Raw genomic sequence first — 23,304 nt, 5'->3', positions numbered from 1 at the left:
CTGCTCTGTGCCCTGCCCAGCAGCACCGGGGGTCCCTACATCTGTGAGGACTGCACTGTGGGGCCCGTGGAGAGGAGGACGAAGCACTCCCAAACTCGTTCTTCTTCCTTGGTGCTCTCTATAGCAGGGATGGCGAACCTTTTGAGCTCGGCGTGTCAGCATTTTGAAAAACCCTAACTTAACTCTGGTGCCGTGTCACATATAGAATTTTTTTTGATATTTGCAACCATAGTAAAACAAAGACTTATATTTTTGATATTTATTTTATATATTTAAATGCCATTTAACAAAGAAAAATCAACCAAAAAATGAGTTTGCGTGTCACCTCTGATACGCATGTCATAGGTTCGCCATCACTGCTCTATAAGAAGTATGCTTCCTCACCAAAATGGTAGCCTCTATATTCTTGTTCTGTATCTACTTTTAGGCCCAGGAGAACAAACTGCATGTTTTCTAGGGTTTTACACATTACTCATTTGCCTGACTTGTCATCTAAGCTCTTTCCCCTCTATCAAGCCAGCTATCCCAGAGTTATGTGTCTGCACTATATCATTTTAAATGTAGACACAATGCATTTTCACTACTGGTTTAGCATCATTGACTTCAGCACTCCCTAAAAGTCATTATATGAAACAAATGACAAGTATTCTTAGTATCTGCCATTTAGAGAGGATTTTATAGTTCACAGATCACTTTCCCAGGTGGTGTCTCATTTGATTTTCACAGTGGTCCTAAAGTTAGAGAATATGGTGACAGTTCTCTTTTTTTACACATTAGGAAACTAAAGCCCAGAGAGGTTAACTGGTTTGCCCACATTCCCACAGCCAGTAAATGTCTGTGAAATTAGACCCTCACTGGAGTTTTCTATCTCCAAATGCCATGTCCTCGCAACTGCTAGTTGTCTGTTGCTGCATCATTTGCAAAGGCGAGAGCTGTGGAAACTCTCCATTAGGTGCCATCTGGTGTCCTTTCATGTGTGATTCACGAAATCAAGTGGAAAAAGTAAACTCTGGAGTTACATTTTCCACTGAGTGGCTCCATGAATTTGAGAAACTTAAGTTACTTTTTGAACCTAGTTTTTTTATTATTATTATTCTTATCTGTCTTGCAGAGTGTTCTCAGCTAAGAATTAAAAGATTATAAAATGAGAGAGCACATGGAAAGTACAAAGCAGAATGCCTGACACATAGTAGGTCCTGAAAATGGGATTGGTGTCTGTGCCATCAGATAAGATGGTGTGCCTTCTCTGAGCACGCAAGGAGAGCTCTACTCCTCATGGATTTTCTTTTGCCTTGAAAAACTGGGTAAAACTTGGACAAGGTTTTATGCACATTTGCAGTAATGTTTCTAGTACAATCAGGTCTGCCTCTCCACTACTTACAGCTGCTTCCATCAATACACATTTGTCTCTGTGGTTTTTAAATATAAATTTACTCAGGTCCCTGGACAGACAGGGCATACTTTTTTAAATAGAATTTTTCAGGGACTGAGAATAACGCATCCAATTGCATAGTAATTTTTTTGAAACCCTTTGAAATGTACAAAGAGAGTATGAAATTGTTAGGTGATAACCTAAACTAGTGAAGTGCTCTATTGTGTCTGCATAAAGGTGACAAAGGGGTTGGAGAAGGAAGCCTCCTTTCTCACCCAGCACACATCTCTCAGTCTTGTCCCTTAATGAGTGTTACTCCAACTTCTAAAATAAAGTTACCTCTTCCTTCTAGGTCTTTCTAGCAGAGTTCAAGAACACCAATCAATTTTTTGCAATCAAAGCCCTAAAGAAAGACGTGGTTTTGATGGACGACGATGTTGAGTGTACAATGGTAGAGAAGAGAGTTCTCTCCTTGGCCTGGGAGCATCCATTCTTAACGCACATGTTCTGTACGTTCCAGACCAAGGTATGGCTTCTGTGCAGACAACCCTTTGTCCACTTGTCCCTAGTTAATCTGCTTGTGCCCAGACGGTGCCCTGGTGGCACCCTCATTGTGAGATGTGGTACATCTCCATCCTTTTCTTTTTTACCTATCAGTCCACCTTCCATCCATCTAAACAAATTTCTTTCCCTCTAAATGTTACTTAGATTTTTGTTGTTGTTGTTGTTGATTCTCATCTGAGGATATTTTTTCCATTGATTTTTAGAGGGGTGAGGGAGAGAGAGAGACATTGATTGGTTGCCAGGGCCAGCAATGAAACCTGCAACCCAAGTGCCTGCCCTTGACCGAGAATCAAACCCATGACCCTTTGGTGCAAGGGCTGGCTGACACTCTATCCACTGAGCAATACCAACCAGGTCTAGATTTTTAAAAATATTTTTATTGATTTTTAGAGAGGGAAGAAGGGAGAGGGATAGAGAGATAGAAACATCAATGATGAGAGAGGAACATCATTGATTGGCTGCCTCCTGCACGCACCCCTACTGGGGATTGAGCCCACAAACCCGGCATGTGCCCTGACTGGGAACCAAACCGACAACCTGTTGGTTCCTGGATGGCGGGGCCAGAATTTTTTTTAAATGTAGTCGGTTGGGAAAGGGCTTTTCTTCTGAATATGTTTATCTGTTTGCTTGTTTTTTAGAATTTGGTTTAACTTACATAACAACTAGAATTTGTAGCAGTTTGTGACTTGACAAAGCAGTGCTTTGTGAGGGGGGGTGGAATGTGACACCTGTTTGTTCATCTACATGTTCATCTGCACATACATCTATTTGAAGAGACAAACGGGTCAGAATGCACGTGCACTGCTGTCTTCCTTTATGAGGCCAGCAGGCGAGCGGCCTGTACAGTGGGCTTCATCAACGAGTGAAGACCTGAGCACTGAGGGTGAGGGAGAATTTTGTCAGAAGCCTCTCCTGTTCTGGGAAGATTCTCGTCCTGGTCTCCTTTTCCCTTAGAAAATTTAATTGCTTTTTTTTTCTTGACTCAAAAGTTATCCAGTATCATTTTTTAGAGAAATTGGAAAATGCTTATATACTCAGAGAAGAAAATGGTTTATAATCCCACCCCTCGGGCATACTCACCATTTATACTTCAAAGTTTATCCTTCTAGATGTCCTCCCCAGTGGTTTTTTAAAAGTAATAATAGCAACCTATTGTAAATATCAACTATTCTGTAACCCATCTTTTTTAACACATTTCCTCACATCTGTGGATACTCGTCTACAGCATGAGTTACCTAATAGGACATTTCTAACTTTTTGTTCTGATGTTAATAATACCCAAATGAACATCCTTGTAGATCAATCTTCATGCACAAGCACCATGATTTTCTCTTTTCATTTTTCTATTCTCTTTCTTCCTGCCCCCATACACAGCCTAGAATAATGAGCAGATTCATGTGGGACCATGTGGTTAAGGTCCAAAGAATGTGAAGAGTTTTCTCTCAATTTAAAGCCTTGATGATAATGTACTACCTTACTGTAACTATGCGTGCAGAGGGCCTCTAAGCTGCCTCCAGCCACAGAAAGTAATGGCGGGAAACTGGGACTTGATCAAAAAGTGTGGATGGCAACTTCCCCAGCTCCCAGTGGGTACTCAACAGATGTTTAATGAAGGACTAAATGAATAAATACACTTAGCTAAAGTAAAAAGAAACCAGACCATGAAAGAGAACTTAATAAACATACTGTGCTCAAAGCACTGTGGAGGATATGGAACTATATAATACAGTTCCTGACCTTGAGAAATTAGAGAATTTCACTCTAATAAAAGAGGCAAGAGTGTGACTAATGCTACTTTGCAGAAGGCAGACTCTAAACACCAGAGCTGGAAACCTGGACACTAGGAATTTGAATAGGCAGGCAAGGTTGGAGGCAGCAGATGCGTGGGGCTACAGGTAGAGGAAGCATGAAGGAATGAAGGGGCAATGAGAGGCTGTTTAAGAGAAAGCAGGCTTATTTTTCTGCAATGGGAAGGAGTTTGGCATGTTTATACTGAGTGAGAGAGATTTTCCACTAGAAATTTCCTCCTGGAGTTCATAAATATCCGTTGGTCTGGGATGGTGTGGATATGTCTCTGAAAGTGAGGAACTTTGCCGCACTCCCCAGCGTGCGTTCTGGATTTGCTGAGCGCCCTGGCGCTGTTTACAATCTCACTTTTCTCTTGAAACATTGTGAGGCTTGTATAAATGCTAAATACACTTCAGACCAGGCTTCCAGGGCATTATGTAATGAAGTGGAGCGTGCCGCCTTTTCCCCGCTGGTTTTTGTTCTGTTTTTGATATTCGTATGCATGGTTTTGTCTTGTATCTTATGGGGAAGGCTGTTATGAATCCACTTGGTAGATCACATGTATATTCCCTTCCCTGCTTATCTCTCAGGGCTCTGGGCAGTGCTCCCTTCTTTCCCTGCCGGGGACAGGCCGCAGGTTCCATGCCGCCGTAGTGCTTTGCTAGGCCGGGAAGTCAGTGCATGAGAAAAAGTGGCAGAGAATGTGCACAAATGTCAAACATGACTGGCTCACTGCTTAGATTTCAAGGCATTGAGTCTTTTTAGAAATAAGAATTGGGGGGGGGGGGGCCTTGCATTACACTCTCTGAAGGGCTCTTAGTTGCTTTTAAGATGTCCTGATTTATTATTCAGATCTTGCATGTCAAACAGAATAACCAATTAAGTATCATACACAAGTGTATAAAGCAATAGTTGATATAAATGATGAATTGCTCTGGGGACATTTTGAAAACAGCCTTTTTGAAGGGACAGTCACCTTTGCATACTAGTGAAGACATTAGATAAGATAAATGACTATTCACTTTTCCAGGGAATTGTTATTATTTGGAAAAACTTTATCATGTGCCTGCAAAGAGCCCTCCTATGGATTGCCAGGTTATTCAAGAGATTCTGGGGGCAAGATTCCCTTGTGATCTGTCTGGGTATGTGGGTTAATCATTAAAAGCTTTTAAAGTTTATATCTGAGGGGCATATGACCTGTCAAAGTGTGAAAATACAGTCAAGTCATTTAGGAAGCTATGGAGAGTGAAAATACCTGTGGACTGGGCTTCTGAGGAACTTGAGCCCCAGCTCAACCATCACTCAGCAGGGCTGAGGGCTCCTCCTCCCCAGCACTGGGTAGAGAGTAGGACTCACCATGCAGAGGGGCTGTGGGTGGGAGCCAGGTAGTGTGTGGAAGCACAGTGCTAGGACATAGGTGTATGAGACAGCATCAGTTGGATCTGAACCTGAATCTGAATGAGGTTCAAAAGGAAAGAATCTTTTAAATTAATTTTCTCGGTGCCAGATCAAGATAACTGTACTTCCTTTAGGCTGTGACATAAATCGCTGGCATCAGAGTCTAGTAGTACAAATCACCATGATGAGAGGCTGTCATCTTAGCAGGAGGAGGAAATGACATTTTATTATTTTCTTTATTTTGTACTAGCTTTTGTTATTTTTTAGTATTTTATTTTCTGTGTCTCACATGAACGCCCATATGTCTTGAATTGTGTGGTCCCTCTTAGTATCAGATTCAGTACATATGCCAGCTACCTTTCACATACACACTGCATTGTAAACCCATATGTTCAGTACCTATTTTCCATTATTTATATTTTTTAAAAGTAGAAATAGGGAAAGTCTACAGTAAAATTTTTCTGTAAAAATAATTGTCATAAATATTTTAACTGTACTAACAAGTAAAGTAAAAACTATTAGAAACAAACTGATTAATCATAAAACCTTGAAAATATATTTCACAAATTAGAAAGTCACTGTTAGGTTAATTCAACAAACTTTTCTTGGGGACCTACTGTTTATACATTCTCGATGTTTCCTCAAAAGAGGCAAGGCTCTAACACTGCATGGGGATTACATTACAAAGCTATGTCCTTTCCTAACTAATTCTAATTAGTAAATAATTTTTTTAAATACTACCTAACTTTGAAAAATAATATTCTGCTATATTGAATTTTAAGATACCATTAATAATTAGATGTATTATTGCTTTTCTTGATAAAATTATTTTTAAAACTGTATTAGAAGCTATCTCCCAATTTCAGAATTGTCTAAATGTGATATAATGTGTGTCAATTAGAAAGTGCATTGGCTGCTAGTAATGAGGACGGAAAATAACAATGACCTAAATGAGTCTTCATATAAAAGGAGTGAGACGTGTGTGGTTCAGAGCAGGTCTGACAGTTCCATGGCATCATTCATCAGAGATCCAGGCACCATTTGGTCCCTGCTCCATCATCCACAGCACTGGGCTTCCGTCTTCAAGGGCACTCCTCAGCCCAATGGGGCTGCTGGAGCCCAGCCCTCAAAACCAGGTTCCATTCAGGAAGCAGGGGAACAGGGAGAGGACAAAACAAGCCCATGCCATGTTTCTTTCCTTTATTGAATCACTTTTCCATAAGGCCCACAAAAACTTCTGCTCACATATCTCTGACTCTTCTACAGCTACAGAGAAAGCCGAAAAACTTTAGCTTTCAGCTGTGCACTTTGCCATCCAGAATAAATATTTCTATTAAGAAAGAAAGGTAGGGAACCAGCCATCTTACTCCAACTTATGTTTTAAAATACAGAAAAATATCATTGAAAAAGCCTACCTTTATTGAGAACCTATTTTGTGCCAGATAGTTTCCTAGGAACTTTAAATATGTTATCTCATTTATTTCCATTAACCCCAATGAAGCCAATATTATTATTCCTATTTTACCCATGAGAAAAGTGAGGCTCAGAATAATGAACTTTGCCTAAGACCATTCACCTGGTCACGGGGAACAGTATTCAATTTAACCATGTGTCTCTGTGTCCAGATATTGGCCTCCTGTATGTTCAGATCATGTAAGTACCTTAGTGACATGTCATCTATGCAGTAACTCAATGTTGACCTACAGGGAAGACATAACACTCTCTTTTTAATTATGCTAGATTAAAAGAAAGATCAAAAATTCAAGTATCCAAAGTTTCTCTGATTTATCTCTGATAACCCTGTGGAAAAATAAGAGGATTTCGCTCCAAAATTAGTCTGGAGAGGAAAGATGCCTCAGGCACTGTAAGAACACTTGTTTTGTGTTGTGTTGTTTTGATTTGAACTTATTTTCCTTAAAAATTAAAAGGGAACTACAGCCTACCTTTGTGCCTCCTTTGAATTCTGAAAGCTCTTGTACTCCAGTCTGCCCTCAAGTAATCTAAGCAGCGTTACAGTTCCACACTTAACAGAAGTTTCAGAGGGCGTGAGAGCACCTCGGGTCCCTCCTCAGGTTGCCTGGAAGGCGCCGTGGCTTTGCAGAACGCCGTGAGCAGATCCCCAGCACCGTGTCAGGAGCCAGGATGCTGGTGTCGATTCCCATGCCCAGCACTGCCCTGGACTTGCACCCCACCCATGTGAACCGGTCCAACCTTCTTAGTGTTGCTTTGAAATGTCTCTACCATGAACAAGAAAACTGACTTTCATTTTCCATTTATAGAACACACAAAGCTTGACTTTGGGCCAACCTCACCACGGTCATCCCTCTGCTGAAGGTTTCAGATTATGAATCTATGCCTGACACTTTGTATGACTTTCAGCAAGTCGCCTAACATTTCTTTGCAACCTTGTCCTCTTTTGGCCTCCAGAAGGGTGTTTCCAAAAAATAGCACTTGCAGAGGACTTTGAATCCTTCATGGAGAAAGGGCCATACTAACTGCAAGATTTTATTATTTGAAATAAAACCAAATAAAAACTTCTCAACATAGCAGTCCTTTAAGAAGTATTGCCATTCTGATATTTCCATGGTTTGAAAGCAAAAAAAAGCCATCAAAGATGGCCAGAAGGCTTTTACTTTCAAACATTTTATTCAGAAACGGCCTCATCTGAAGCTCTCAGCAACACTTTTTCATCCATAAACCCTCCAGTTGAGTTGGGAGTGCTGGCAATTATCACAATTTTAGCACAAAAAAGAAAAACCACATGAACCACATCCTCCAAAACGTATATCCATGAACTCACACACGAATTAACTTTTTGTGTCATCCCCGTTTGTAGTGACTGCTCAGTCTCTTTCCCTTAAAGTGATCTAGCTGTTTCCTGATGCTGAGATGCTGGGAAACGGTTATTTCAGAAATTACACATCACTCCCATGCACTTCCAATGCCCTTTCTGTGCAATTAAACTGTGATTTGGCAGATGTTATATTTACAGTAAATTCACAAAAATTAGTAAGTTTTACAGATTATGGTAAACTCATGTTGCATGCCCCCTGCCAAGATATTGGAGATAATCAGCAATTAATGAGCAAATATTCAGGTGTCCTTTGACTGTATACAGTGGTTCTCAACCTGTGGGTCACGACCCCTTTGGCGGTCGAACGACCCTTTCACAGGGGTCGCCTAAGACCATCCTGCATATCAGATATTTACATTATGATTCATAACAGTAGCAACATTACAGTTATGAAGTAGCAATGAAAATAATTTTATGGTTGGGTCACAACATGAGGAACTGTATTTAAAGGGCCAGAAGATTGAGAACCACTGGACTATAAGCACTGCCTGGGGAGTCTGAAATGTCACGTCCTTCCTGCACACCTGCTTGGTAAGCTCACAGATATTTTCTCACATTTATGTGACTTTTATAATGTTTCTTCAGGGTACACAAGGCCACACTGTCAGTCCATTTCTCTATCAGCTATTCTCTCAAAGCCCCAAAAGTTCTGTCACCAGCTTCCCTCAAGATATGAGCATCTTGCCTCTGCTTCGAAAGTATTATTAGAGGGAAGGCCTGCTCTCATCTGTGAATCTGCTCCTTTGAAAGCTGGCTCAGAGAGCCCTCCTCCACAACAGCTTTCAGATTCACTAAAGCCGACTTAATGACCATTATCTTCCTGCCCCTCGGGCTTCTCCGCTTACAGGACCCAGAAAGGTGATTTGTTCCTGCGAGGCTTGGCCTTTTCCATCCTGCTTTCAGGGCCGCTTACTTGGTTTCTCCACGTAAATAATACTTTCCTTGATACCAAGAAGCGTGTTTTGTTCTTGTCCTTTTTTTCATTTTCCCACAGAGTGCTAGATAATGTTCAGGGTAGGAGGAAATAAAAGGAAGAGAAACCATCCCATAGTAAATTATATGGGCTGACTACAGCATGCCTGCCACAATCCCCAGGTGCCAGAAAGGCTGGTCCTGGACAACCTCAGAGGAGAGGATGTCCACCCTCGGCATCCCCTTCAGTCCCGTTAGTTCCCCTTCACCCCCGCTCGTGTGCCCTCTGCAGCTTCTGAGCTCTCTTCCTCCAGCCCCAAATCATTCTTATCCGACTCTCCACATTAAAACTTCTGTCAATTTAATGTCCTTTCCTCAGCTAGCAGTCTTAGAGAAACCTGTGGTAAACAGCACGTCGCTGCTTAATACTGATTGTTCCCAGCAATAACTTCTCCTAAAATGGGGCCCTTGGAGATGCAGTTCCATGCTAAAACCCAACCACACGGCATCTGGGGGGTCATGGCACATACCTTGAGGAGGGAACACATGTGGGACTCTGGGAATAAAGAGGCTCAAGCACCAAACCAAAGAGAAGCCCCTTCTTCAGTCATAGGAGGGAGATGAGGAAAAGGAAGTAATAGAAAATTTCTCAAGAGGTGAGGGGGGGGACCAGAAGAGTAGGGTCCGTGGAGAGGAAAGAATTTCCAAAAAAAAAAAAAAGGATGGAGTGCTCAGAGTGGTGAGGAGGCCAGCTGTTGACATTTAGGAAGAGCAAAAAGAAGCATCTTAGTAGGAGGTTGAAAGCATAGTCAGGTGACAGAGGCGTAGGAGGGAGGGGCAGGTGGGCAGACGTGGTGGTTCTGCAGAGGTCTCTCAGAAAGTGTGTTTCAGAAGAGGGAAGCATGCTGTCGATGATCACAGGGCTTAAGGGTTAAGAGTAGTGGAGAATGCTTGAGACAGGGGAAGAAACAAGACAATAGGGAGGCAGATTCTGGAAGAGGAAGGGGTTAGGATAAAGACCCCAGCAAACTCTGGCAAGGACAGTAGTCACTTCTGACAGTTGAAATAACAGGAGGAGACTAAGTTAGAAGGAGAGGAAATCTGAAGCTACTCACAGTGATTGCAATCACCCCAGTAAAGTAGGACACTGCCTCGGGCTGGAAATGAGAGGGGCAGGAACGGGACTGAGAACCTGGAGACGCAGAAAGGCCTGAAATGTCAACAACAGGAGCGCCAATAAAGATTCATTGAGAGACAGAAGCAGACATTGCGAGGTACCACCTAAGGGCCAACGTTTGAAGAGGAAGAGTGCGATGGAAATTTCCCAGGGATGGAAACTAGCAAGGTGAAACTAGCCTTCAAGACAAAGAAATGAAACTTTGTGTGAGTTCTAAGCCATTTCATCATTTGTATTTATCCAGAATGGGAGTAAATCCTTAAAAAACAAAGCCGTGGCCAGTGTGGTTAGGTGGTTAGAGTGTTGGCCTACCCACCAAAGAGTCTTGGGTTCAATTCCTGGTCAAGGTCATGTACCTGGGATGCAGGTTCCATCCCTGGCCCCAGTCAGGCTGTGTGTGGAAGACAACCAATCTATGTCTCTCTCTGTCTCTGTCTGTGCCTGTCTTTGTCTCTCTGTCTCCATCTCCCTGCCTCCTTCCTTCCTCCCTCCCACTCTCTCTAAAAATCAATGGAAAAAATATCCTTAGGTGATATTTAACAATAACAAAACAAAAAAAGGGGGGGAAAAGCAGTAATTCTCCAGGAACTATGAAGAAAAAAAGAAACTATTCCTAGAAGAGCAGTTACAAAAATTTTGAGTGGACACCGACAACCAAAATAAATAAAAGCATGTTCCTAAAAGTCATTGTTTCAAGAAATATTTTAAATAGACTCTGCAATGCTACCTTCTTTGTATAAACTTCTACCTTTATAGGGCAAATAAACATCACAATCTAGTAGAACTTTATTAGTTTCCATATTCTTCACTCATTTTATTGATATTTGTATAAATTCCATATGAGGAAGAATCTAAAGATGCTTTCTTTTCAGTCATGGATATTATCATTACTTTGAATGTATTGGCTAGCCCATAGCTACTAGTTGTTTTTCTTAATTAATAGACGACTTTTAGAGCAGATTTAGGTTATAGAAAAATTGAGTGGAAAGTACAGAGTTCCCACATATCCTTCCTCCCTCAGCCCCCGTAGTTGGGGAAAAATAGGGGTATTTTTAACATCTTGCTTTAGTGTGGTACATTTATTATAACTGGTGAGTCAATATTGATACATTATTATTCACTAAAGTCCATGGTTTACATTACTGTTCACTTTTTGGATTGAACATTCTATAGGCTTTGACAAATATGTGACATGTATCCACCATTATGGTATCACACCCAATTGTTCTCCCTCATCATCCTATCCTCCTCCTCCAAATCCTTGGCCACCACTTTTTACTGTCTCCATAATTTTGCCTTTTCTAGAATGTCATTTAGTTGGACTCATATAATATGTAGCCTTTTCAGAATGGCTTCTGTCACTTAGTAATAAGCATGTAAGTTTTCTCCATGTCTTATCATGGCTTCAGAGCCCGTTTCCTTTTTTTTTTTTTTTTTTTTCCAAATAATATTCCATTATCTGGATGTACCACCATTTGTTTATCCATTCACCTTTGGGGGACATCTTAATTGCTTATAGCTTCTAATTTGATTTGTTTTACTCATTTTTTTCTTATGATAGACTCAATAGATGTAGAATTTTTTATATGTAATAAGGAATCAGATTCCCTCATTTTGACGCTAAAGAAATTGATATCCAAAGATCAACCTAGCCCATCACAGTCTAGTGGTCTTTTCTAGATCATACTGTCAATCTAAATCTGTTAATAAAGGTGAAATATCAAGGTACCTAAACACAAAATCCAACTCACAACTGATTTAACTGGAAAATTATCCATTGCATGTCCTAAATCTTAGACCCAAGTAAAAGGGGGTCTGCCCAGCCCCTTACTTTAGAAGCCTCCCTTTGGCCTTCCTCAAGCCACACATCTCCTTGTGGAACAAGGGATCATGCCCTCCTCAGCCCCTGTCCCTATTCTAAAACCATGCTCCAGGACCCCAGAATTCCATATCCAAATAGCTTGAAGCATGTGGGACATCTTCCTAGGTTCTGTTGTGGGAAGGGGTTGGACAGTGGGGTGTAAGAGTAGGAATTTGGAGGAATTCTAAATTTATCACTAGCCTTCTTGGTAATTATTAAGGCACATTCATCAAGATACAAACACACACAGCATATATATATATATATATATATATATATATATATATATATATATACACACACACACACGCAGGTATCTATAATAATAAAAGCATATGCTAATTAGAACAGACATCCTTTCAAGCAAAGCCAGGGCTGTGCGGGAAACCCAGGTCCCAGGTGCCAGAGGGAAGCTGATGCCAGCAGCTGGGGGAAGCAAGGCCTACTCTTGCACAAATTTTGTGCATTGGGCCTCTAATATATATATATATATATATATATATATATATATATATATACACACTCAGATATATATGTACATATATATACACACACAGAGAGAGATATATACACACAGATATATATAGATATATATCTGTGTGTATATATAAAATAAAAGCATAATATGCTAATTAGACCAGACAGATGAACAACCATCATTCCAGATGTCCTTCCAGATGAAGCAGCAGCAGCAAGAGCTGAGGCAGAGGCAGTTAGGGGCCATCAGGTAGGCAGGCATGTAGTTAGGGGTGACCAGGCAGGCAGGCAGAGGCAGTTAGGGTAAATCAGGCAGGCAGTTGAGTGGTTAGGGGCAATCAGGCAGGCAGGTGAGGGGTTAGGGGCAATCAAGCAGGCAGGTGAGCGGTTAGGGGCGACCAGGCAGACAGGCGAGTGGTTAGGAGAGATCAGGTAGGCAGACGAGTGGTTAGGGGTAATTAGGCAGGCAGGCAGAGGCAGTTAGGGGCAATCAGGCAAGCAGGTGAGCGGTTAGGGACTATCAGGCAGGTGGGGGGACAGTTAAGGATGATCAGGCCGGCACACAGAGGCAGTGAGGGGCGATCAGGCCAGCGGGGGGTTGGGGGTAAGTTAGGAGCTACCAGGCACGCAGGCAGGTGAGTGATTAGGAGCCAGCAGTCCAGGATTGTGAGAGGGATGTCTGACTGCCGGTTTAGGCCCGATCCCTGGGATCGGGCCTAAACCGGCAGTCAGACATCCCTCATGGGGTCCCAGATTGGAGAGGGTGCAGGCTGGGCTGAGGGGACCCACCCTCCCCCCATGCATGAATTTTATGCACCTGGCCTCTAGTACTTAGATATTTGTAATACCTATTTTTATTCTAATTTTATTTCTTCTTGAGGCATTGCAAATCTTCTCCTGTATAAATTTGTCACATTAATTTACTAGGCATTGAAGGAAAAAATAGCACAAAAATGGTTACAATTATTCTTTTCCTCCTTCCCCGCCTTATTTTTCCTGACGAGGGAGTATATATTCTTGACCTCATTTGCATTACATTTGCCAAGTTTTCTGTATGTTTTCAAAACTAATTGTTGTTGTTTTGATAAAATCATTAGCTAATTTCTTTACTGTTATAAATTTCTCATTTATCCAATAATACATGAACATTTGGCAATCATTAGCTATATTGAATAGTCATCATTGCTAAATGATTTTTCAAGTTCTTTATTTTCATTCTCTTATTTAAAATAAATGTAATCATTCTAAGGGGAAAGCAGTATAGAAGTTAGATCATATAACTTCTAAAAATATACTAACTTCTGAGTCTACCATTACATTTTTCCCCTTACCTGATTCTAGACTATTCATTTACAAAATGTTCTTTTAAAGAACTATCATATGTTTTAAATATTGATATATTTTGACAGCCCTAAGACTTTCAACTTCTCTAAATGATATCTGTTTGTGCAAACACAGTCCTGTGAGAACTATTCAACCAGTTCTATTAAATCTATCACTTTAATTTTGCATTTAATCATCTTTCTGTCATATTGTGAAAATAGATTTTTATTTTAATGATGCCCCCCTTTTTAGATCTTTCTGTTATTTTGGTTCTTTTTGCATTACTCAGGTTAAAAGTGATTTTTAAAGTATATAACCAGATGACTACTACCCTATGCCTGGTTATGCTTTCTTCACATTTAGCCTGCCAGCTTCAACTCAGGTGAGCTGGAAAAGAGAGCATCTGAGTTGACATCGAACACTTGCTGTAAATCTCCATGCCAGCCCTACAAATAGCCTTACCCATGTAACTCTCTCAGTGACTCAGACTTATTCCAGATCTCTTTGAATTTGATATTTGACAGAGTGAAAAGCCCTAGATATTCCTTGTACTTTTGGGAATTTGCTCTTCAGTAGCCTAAGTCTGAACAGGAATAACCTACTCCTTTGGCAAATATTGGGAATATATATCATATAATCATAAGGTGGTAGACAAATCACTCGCTTAAAATTTTTAAGTAATTCATTCTTCCTTTTTTTGGTATCTGTTTTTCTTTGTAGCAGTGATAATTTAGTAACTTTAAAATCTTCAGTAGAGTAGATCATTTTCACCTCACAATTACATTCTGTAAAACTCCGTCTGTTCCTGAGACCCCTCTGTGCTTGTGAGTCTGTATTTCTCAACATGCATGGCATGTATATAATATGCAATAACTACAGTCATAAATATAACAACAACAGCTGACATTTATAGAGCATTTACTATGTGCCAGTCCATGTTCTAGGAACATTACACCTTTTAGGGCATTTAATATTCACAGCAACCTTATGAAGTAGACATTATTATTACTATCCCCATTTTATAGATAAGGAGAATGAGGTGGCCCCTTTAAGGAAGGTAAGCAACACACCAAAAGTCAAAGAGCTGTGAAGTAGGGGAGCCAGGATTTAAACTAGGGCAGCTTGGTGGTGAAGTCCATAGACCTAACTGCTCTACTGCCTCTCTTGGAGACCTAATCATGTCAGGGAAAACAGTTTAAAAATTCATGAAATGGAGTCCTGTTTGTACTTCAGTTATGAAGGAAAATAATCTATTCGTTAATGCAAGGAGACCCCATGGGACAATTAAGCCAGTAAATACAACTGAGCCTGAGTCCCTTTTGCAAGGTGCAAGCTTGAGCACATTATTTCTGATATATACTAATGAATCTATCTGAAGGCAGTGAATTTTACTAATGAGAGTTTACAGTAGAAATATAAACAGGCCCTAATGAATGAGTTTGTTGGCCTACTCTCTCTCTCTCTCTCTCTCTCTCTCTCTCTCTCTCTCTCTCTCTCTCTCAGACACACACACACACACACACACACACTACATTTAGATATAAAAAGCACATATATGACTACCTGTTAAGATTTTTAATGGTATATTCCTTATGACTAAGGCAAGAAACATGTTCTAATTTATAGCTTAATATAGAAGAAATAAAGTCCTCCAGATCCAGAATTGCTCCAGCCTTCTAAATTACAAATATACCTAAGCAACTGAGTGCTGGTGTGACCCAACTAACATAGGTATGTAAGTGTGCCAGTGGGACTTTTGGGTGAACCCAGCATCCAGTGTGCCCACCAGGAGTGCTGGCCAGATGCAAGCCCACCCCCACCTGGGTGCTTCTTCCAAATACACAGTTTGGGTAGCCCTGACCCCAGCTCCGTGGTGTATTTTGAGACAGGAAGCCCCTCCATGTCCTCATGACGACATTGCTGAGGAGGTCAAAAAAGGCAGCTCTTATGGATTATAATTTTCAACTAAAAGTTTGTTTGGGGTGTAACACTAAGTAGAGGTAAAGACGTAAACCTTGATGAAGGGGACCCACCTCTACTTCTGACACTATTTCAGACTCAGTGCATCAACCATCTATAATAATAAAAGCGTAATATGCTAATTAAACCAGACATCCTTCCACACAAAACCAGGACTGTGAGGGAAGCCTGGGTCCCGGGTGCCTGCTGGTGGCCGGAGGGAAGCCTGGGTGCTGGGTGCCAGAGGAAAGCCGGTGCTGGCAGCCCGGGTAAGGAAGGCCTACTCTTGCATTAATTTCGTGCATTGGGCCTCTAGTGCAAGTATAAAGATTGAGACTCACAAAGGTAGAGAATCCAAGGCAATGTATTGGTTACATTTAGACCAAAATTATTTAAAAGACTTGGCCTTGAAAATCACTGAAATTATTATATATATATATATATATATATATATATATATATATATATATGATCTGGAAAATTATTTTTTTCTAGTTCTTAGATTAGCAAACTATTTACATTTCTATTCTTGTATTCTTGTAGTCAATGATTATCACCCTTTCTTCATTTTACCAGTATAAATCACTTTTACAGTGAAATTTCATGTAGATATTTCACACAATAAATGAATACAAAAGAATTTAGAGTCCCACTGAAGTGATCTCATATTTTTATAAGAACATGGGAGGACTAGCTATGCAGTTTTTTTCAACCAAGTAATGAAAGATATTTATGGAAACTGGAAAATTCTGTACTTTGTACACTGAATTCTTTGCAAAACCACTAGGCTATTTTGAATTCTTGGAAGTTTTTTTCATATATATATATATATATATATATATATGTGTGTGTGTGTGTGTGTGTGTGTGTGTGTGTGTGTGATTTTATTTATATACAAGTAATATATAATATAAAAATGATTTTGCAAGACTATAATATATACCATTTTTAAAGCTCTCAAAAATATTACCACAGAGTTTTGAATACCCATTTATTTACAGAATACCAGTATTGATTATTGCCTTCACTTGTCAGAAAATCACAGCAAAGCTAAAACTCTCTTGTTTTTATGGTCTGGCATAAGAGAGCAGCATGCGTACCATAGGTATATTTGTAAATTGGAGAGCTGATGGATAAATACAGGTATTCAATGATATACCCAATGCTTTCTTGTTAGCCATAGGTGCTTCAGCATTATTCTATGAATCACTTCCTCCAGTAGCCCTAATGTAATCGTACTGTCAAACCCCAACTAAAACTCATTTCACCAACAGGATGGAAATATGCTCAGTGTGTTATTGTTTCATTAATAAGATCAGTGGGTGAAGGAAGAACACTCACAGAACTCACTCAGAAGACCATGAATGGTATGAACAAGAAGCCTTAAGGAATGCTCACTTTACAGAGCAGTCCATTTTCGTTTCCTCCTGCAGGAAACCCGCTGAGTAGGCAACCCTCCTATTTTAAAATTCACTTTTCCTGGGAGCTACTAGGTAGGCAAAGTGAGAAAAAAAAAAACTCTTCAAATGTTTGAACTGGGGCCAGGACCCTAAAGGTTGAGCTCTACTCTAGTGTTTTAATTCTTTTTGCAAAATCAGGGATAATACTCTTCTCCTACCAGGCCTGCTGGTGTTTTCTTTTTTATTTTTATTTTTTAATCTTTATTGTTGAGAGTATTACAGATGTCCATTTACCCCCTCATTGTTCCCCTCTACCCGGTTTCTGCCCTACCCCAGGCCTTCATCCCCTATTGTCTGTGTCTATAGGTGATGCATATATGCATATAAGATCTTTGGTTAATCTCTGACCGGTCCCCTACTCCCCTTCTCTCTGAGATTCATCAGTCTGTTCAGTGTTTTCATACCTCTGATTCTATTTTATTCACGAGTTTATTTTGTTCATTAGATTTTTTGGTGTGTTCTTTTGTTTTCTTTTCTTTGTTTGTTTTTAGATTCAATTCTTGATAGGTATGTATTTATTGCCATTTTATTGTTCATATTTCTTCTTCTTCTTCTTCTTCTTCTTCTTCTTCTTCTTCTTCTTCTTCTTCTTCTTCTTCTTCCCTCTTCTTCCTCTTCTTAAAGAACACCTAACATTTAATGTAATACTGGTTTGGTGGTGATGACCTCCTTTATCTTTTTCTTGTCTATGAAGCTCTTTATCTGACCTTCAATTCTAAATGATAGCTTTGCTGAGTAGAGTAATCTTGGTTGTAGATCCTTGCTTGTCATCACTTTGAATATTTCTTGTCCTTCCCTTCTGGCCTGCAAAGTTTCTGCTGAAAAATCAACTGACAGTCATATGCTCACTCCCTTGTAGGTAACTAACTGCTTTTCTCTTCCTCCTTTTAAGATTCTCTCTTTGTCTTTAATCATTTTAATGTTGATGTGCCTTGGCGTAGACCTCTTTGGATTCCTCTTGTTTGGGACTTTCTGCACTTTCTGCACTTTTAAGTCTATTTCTTTCACCAGGTAGGGGAAGTTTTCTGTCATTATTTCTTCAAATAGAATTTCATTGTCTTGCACTCTTTCTTCTCCCGCAGGTACCCCAATAATGCAAATGTTGGTACACTTGAAGTTGTCCCAGAGGCTCCTTATACTATCTTCATATTTTTTTATTATTTTTTTTATTTTTGCTCTTCAGATTGGATGTTTTTTGCTTCCGCATATTCCAAATTGTTGCTTTGATTCTCGGAATCCTCTATTCTACTGTTGAGTTCTTATAAATTATTCTTTATTTCAATTGTTTAATTTCTGACTGGTTCTTTTTCATGTCTTTGAAATTCTCACTAAGATCCTTGAACGTCTCTCTAAGTCCCTTGATGCTCTCATTAAGTCCCTTGAACCTCTCATTAAGATTCTTGAGAAACCTTATATGTTTTAAACTCTGTATCTAATAGTTTGCTTGCTTCCATTTCATTTAGATCTTTTTCTGTCTTTTTATTTGTGATATGTTTCTTTGTCTCTGAATTTTGACTGCTTCCATGTCTTTCTTTCTATGTATTAGGTAGAGCTGTTATGTCTCCTGGAATTGGTAGAGTGCCCTTGTGTAGTAGGTGTCCTATAGGTCCCAGTAGCTCAGCCTCCCCAGTCACCTGAGGTAGGCATTCTAGGTGTGTCCTTGTGTGGGCTACATGCAGTCTTATTGTAGTTGAGCTTTTATTGCTATTGGTGTCACTGGAAGGAATTTACCTCTAGGCCAATTGACTGTGAGGACCAACTGTGATTACAGTGGAAGAGCTGCTGTGCAGGAGATACCCCTATGGAGTAGGACTTGCTTTACTGGGGCTTTGGTGCTCACTGATTCTGCCTCTTGAGTGTGTCACTTGTGCATGTGTAGAGTTGTAATCTGGTAAGGTATGAATCTGTCCACCAGGTTTACTGGCTTTGGGGCCTACCAGGAAGTGCAATAAGCCACTTCCTGGGGCCACCCTTCAGGAGATACAAAGCCATCTGCAGATGGCTGCTACTTGTATTACGCTTGGATGTGCCCAGGTGAGGCCAAGCTGTGAATCAAGGCAAGCTGATGCTAGTGCTGGGTCTTGGACTTCTTATTGATAGGTAGGGGGCATGCTGATGCTGGCTGTTGCTTATTTAAGAGATTTTAGAGTAGTCTGAAGCCTGAGCCAGAACAGGCCATTCATATGGAAAAGCCACTGCAAACAATTTGGATGGGCCTATAAATTGGATAGGGTGGTGTCTTAGGGTGTCACCAGGGCAGAGTGAACAGTGCAAACCAAGCTGATGGAAACTCAGATATGGCTGCCAATCAGCTCTGCGACAGGGGAGGTCCCAGCACAGGAACATGATCCCTGAAAGCATCCCCATCTGGAGAAAGCTGCCCCTGAGTTCTTTCCCTGATGCCAGGAAATCCAGTTCCTCCCTGAATATCTCAGTTACCTTTCAAGTCCCCACCACCACCACCACCACCACCACCACCACACCAAGAACTGGAGCCCAGAGTCATCAAGTCCGAGTAAGCCTATGTGCTGGCTCTTTAAAAGGAACTGCTGGGACTTCCACAGTCTCCGTTTCATTCAACCACAATCCCTGCTGGTTTTTACAAACTGAAGTTATGGGCAATTCTCTTCCCAGCTCTGGAACCCTGGGCTGGGAGTCTGGGGGGGGACTGGAATCCCTTGCTCTTCACCAATGGCCTCCACAGCAGAGATATCCCCCCTGATTAAAACACCACAGCATGGGTGTCAGTTCCAAGCTTCTGCTCCTCCAGTCTCAATGTACTTTTTTCTTTACTTCTCTAGTTGTAAGACTTCCATTCAGCCAGATTTCAGGCAGTTTGCCTGGTGTTCTTTCTAAAAGAATAAGACACAAGATTCAGAAAAAAATCCAAAGACAAATCAAAAAGTCAGTCTCCTGCTACTCTGTCTACTCAAATGAGTCCTAAACCACAATTTGTTCTAACCCATTCTGTTTTTCAGCCCTTGGCCCATGATGGGATTAATTCAAATGTTAAAGCAGACCCAAAAGAATTTCCCCCCAACTAATAATCAAGCTCTATTAGCATAACCAGAAGACTACTTAAATAGGAGGAGGTCCTCTGACATCTACTTTTTTACCTCATTTGGAGTGTTATGGTGGGCCATCAATCCAGCCATAAAGCTTACCTCCTTTGAGAAAGATTCAAAGGAAAGACTCATCACTATTTCTTTAATTTACTTCAAATATGTATTGCTTCTACACAGACTTCTCTTAAAAATTTTGCAAGCATAACATCTTTTTACCAATATATATTTTATTATTTGGGAAATGTTGCTAGTACATTAGTCTTATAATGTGCTCAACAGTCACAGTTTGTTAATTTTATCTCTTCCCCCAAGAAAAAGGGGGGAAACTAAATGAGAAATATAAATGGTAAAAATCAGGGAGTCTTTAGTAAAGGGAAATGTAGCTGATACTTCTCATTTTTCAGAGGTTGAGACTGAGGCTCAGGGATGGTGCTATTTACCTGGCTACAGGCTAGTTAGTGACAGATCAGAATCGAAAGCTTCTGCTCCACAAATGCGGTGCCGGCATTGTTGACAAATTCTAAGTCTAGGGCAGATTTGGAGCATCCCATCCCCCAACACCACACAATGCCAACTTTCATTGCCCCAAAAGCATCATTTGCATCAGCTAAAGCATTACCAGGCCTAAGAAGAGAGGTCTATACTAGTGAAATGGGGCCACAGCCCAGGAGATCATGCCCCCCTCTCGAGCCTGCTTTGCATTTTCTCTCAGCTCGACCGGAACAGAAAGAAGAGACTGGAGCAGAGCCAAGACCCCGTTTTCCTCTTCGTGTCAGGAGCCACGGGACTGTTCAGTTCCTTCCTCTGGGAAGGAGCTGCTGTATGTTTTTACTTTGTTTTTATTTTTTTACTGGCTTTTAAATTGTTCCCTATAATTACAACAGCACCAGATATCATGTGCATGCTGAGTGCCAAGCCTGGGCCAGCTTTCCACATATATAATCTCATGTAATACTCAACGACACCCCTAGGAGGTGGGAATAGCATTCCCTCCATGTCACAAATGAAGACTGTTAGGCTTAGGGGAGGCTAAGTAACTTCTCCAAGTTCTGAAATCGGGTCTGAATGAGGGCAAAGGCCATGGTCTCAACAATTACCCTGAGCCGACTTCTTCTGGGTTTGGTCCTACCCCACCCAATCTGGAGTTTCTCCAGTGGGCAGACTTTTCTTTTTTATAGGGCCCCTGCAGAGTTCCAGGTCAGCAGCAGGTCACCTTCATCTCTGAGCACTCCTTTCCCAGCCATTTAGGAAAATTTGAGTCTATTCTATTTATATTTAAGTTTTATGAATAGGATTTGAGATTCAACTTTGAAAAGGTTTAGCCATCCTTCAAAATGTGATTCTCAAAACCCAAATCCCGTAACTGCATGGTTTGTGTGTACATTCATTCATGCCAGTTTCATCACAGAGTCATCTCATTGGGACCAGAGTGGACCCAACAGTTCCCTTGACGAGTGGATCCCTGAGACTTCCAAACAGCTATCAGAACCCCTAGAAGAGGGCAAAGATCCTCAAAACAGCACCCTCTCAAGGAAGAACAAGTTTCCCCATTCTGCCCACCCAAGCTGGACTCCCAGGCATAGGCTGCCCTTATCCCCCTTTAAAAAGCCTATGTTTTCGCTGCTATTCACCCAAACCAAAGGCTTAAACTGAAGCAAAATGCCATCATAAATAACCAAAAACAACCCGTGGGCTTTGTTTGGTGCACCCAGCTTAATATAAAGGTAGAACTAGAGCAGACTGTTTTTGGAAGATTTATTGTGGAACCATAATGTGTTTTAGTGGGATTAAATGTGACATCCAACATGCTATAAATCTCCATTACTATTTAATTAGTCATCACCACATCAGTGTGATCTTCTTGGAATGCCCATGGTACTAAATTGACTGAGCCCCACAGTAAACTGACTCTCTGTGGATGCACAAATTCAGCCCCAAACCCCCACCCAGGGTGAGAGTCTGATTTAGACATGAGAGCCAAGGGGACTGCCAGGCCAAGGGTGTGTACAAGTGATGTCAACCTTTTCCCTCGAGTTGCCTTCCCCCACGTTCTCCAAGTCCTAACTGACAATTTGTAAATCCTGAAGTTTCAGACTTTATAGGAATTTATAAACATCCTAACAATTAAAGGGAATCTTTCTTCTGAGCGCTGTAATAAATGGTCTCACTTTAACCTTTTATACCCTTCATTCTCCTGGATACGTAGGAGATCCCCCTGTGTGTGTACAGGTCATCATGGTTTTGGGTAAAAAAGGTAAAGATTAGGAGCTATTCATATGGTACTTATGACAAGAAGAGCTCGAGGGAAGATGTGCTAATGAGAAAGCAGGTGTGTGCAGATGAGGCAAATTATCAACCTCCAAGTATGTTGGAAATAGCAGTGTTTGGATTTATGTCAGCAGAGGACTTTGGCCTGCCCACAAGAGAAAGTATCAGTGACCTCCCATCTAAGGTCAACTTTGGAAAAAGCAGGAGGATAACGCTTATGTTTGCCTGAATTCTTGAGATAATTGCCACAATGCTGGGTTTTCCCGCTTCTGTGGCATGTTTAACAGGCAACATATGTCACTGTCAGACCAGAATGCCGTTTCCACCATCACCTGGCATGCCCTGAGGCCACAGTTAGTTTCACATCAAAACTTAAAGGTTAATTCTGTTAAAAAATCACCCAGGTGAGGTTTTCAGGTGCAAATTTATGCACAGACACGACACATGTCTCCACACTTTGTGGATTACTAATTCTGTGGTTCATGGGGACTCTAAAAAATCAGGGCAAAGTGCCGTGAATACAGTTATCGAGGACATGTTGTCTCACGCAGTAGGACAAGCTCAGGCTTCCTGGAATTGTGGCCACCTCTAGAACTCTGACCACACCCTGAAGATCTCAGCCTTGCCTTTGACGCTGCCACTCAACCCTCCATGCCCCCCCCAGCCCCCCCGCTCTAAAAATACAGATGAAGTCTTCTGCTGGGGGCAATACACTCTTAAGCTGTGGCTCGCCCCCATCTAAGCCTGCACGGGAGAGATAAAGGCTATATTTGGTTGTAAGCACCCCGAAGGCAGGATTGTGTCTCACCATCTTTGATGGATGAGG

At 41.0% G+C, this 23,304-nt stretch overlaps 1 protein-coding gene across 2 annotated transcripts in view; it reads left to right on the top strand.

Moving 5' to 3' along the window:
- PRKCQ (protein kinase C theta) overlaps positions 1-23,304 on the top strand; it is a 136,807-nt gene that overhangs the window by 90,386 nt on the left and 23,117 nt on the right. For both annotated transcript variants that reach the window (XM_081089317.1, XM_081089316.1), the window contains exon 12: positions 1,725-1,898. In XM_081089317.1, coding sequence (XP_080945443.1) covers positions 1,725-1,898 — 174 coding nt within the window. The remainder of the gene's footprint in view (positions 1-1,724; positions 1,899-23,304) is intronic.

This window comes from Myotis nattereri (assembly GCF_964212035.1).
Source record: "Myotis nattereri genome assembly, chromosome: 1".
Taxonomy (NCBI): Eukaryota; Metazoa; Chordata; class Mammalia; order Chiroptera; family Vespertilionidae; genus Myotis; species Myotis nattereri.
Note: the sequence above shows the minus strand (reverse complement) of the source record. Positions and strands in the feature narration are given on the sequence as shown.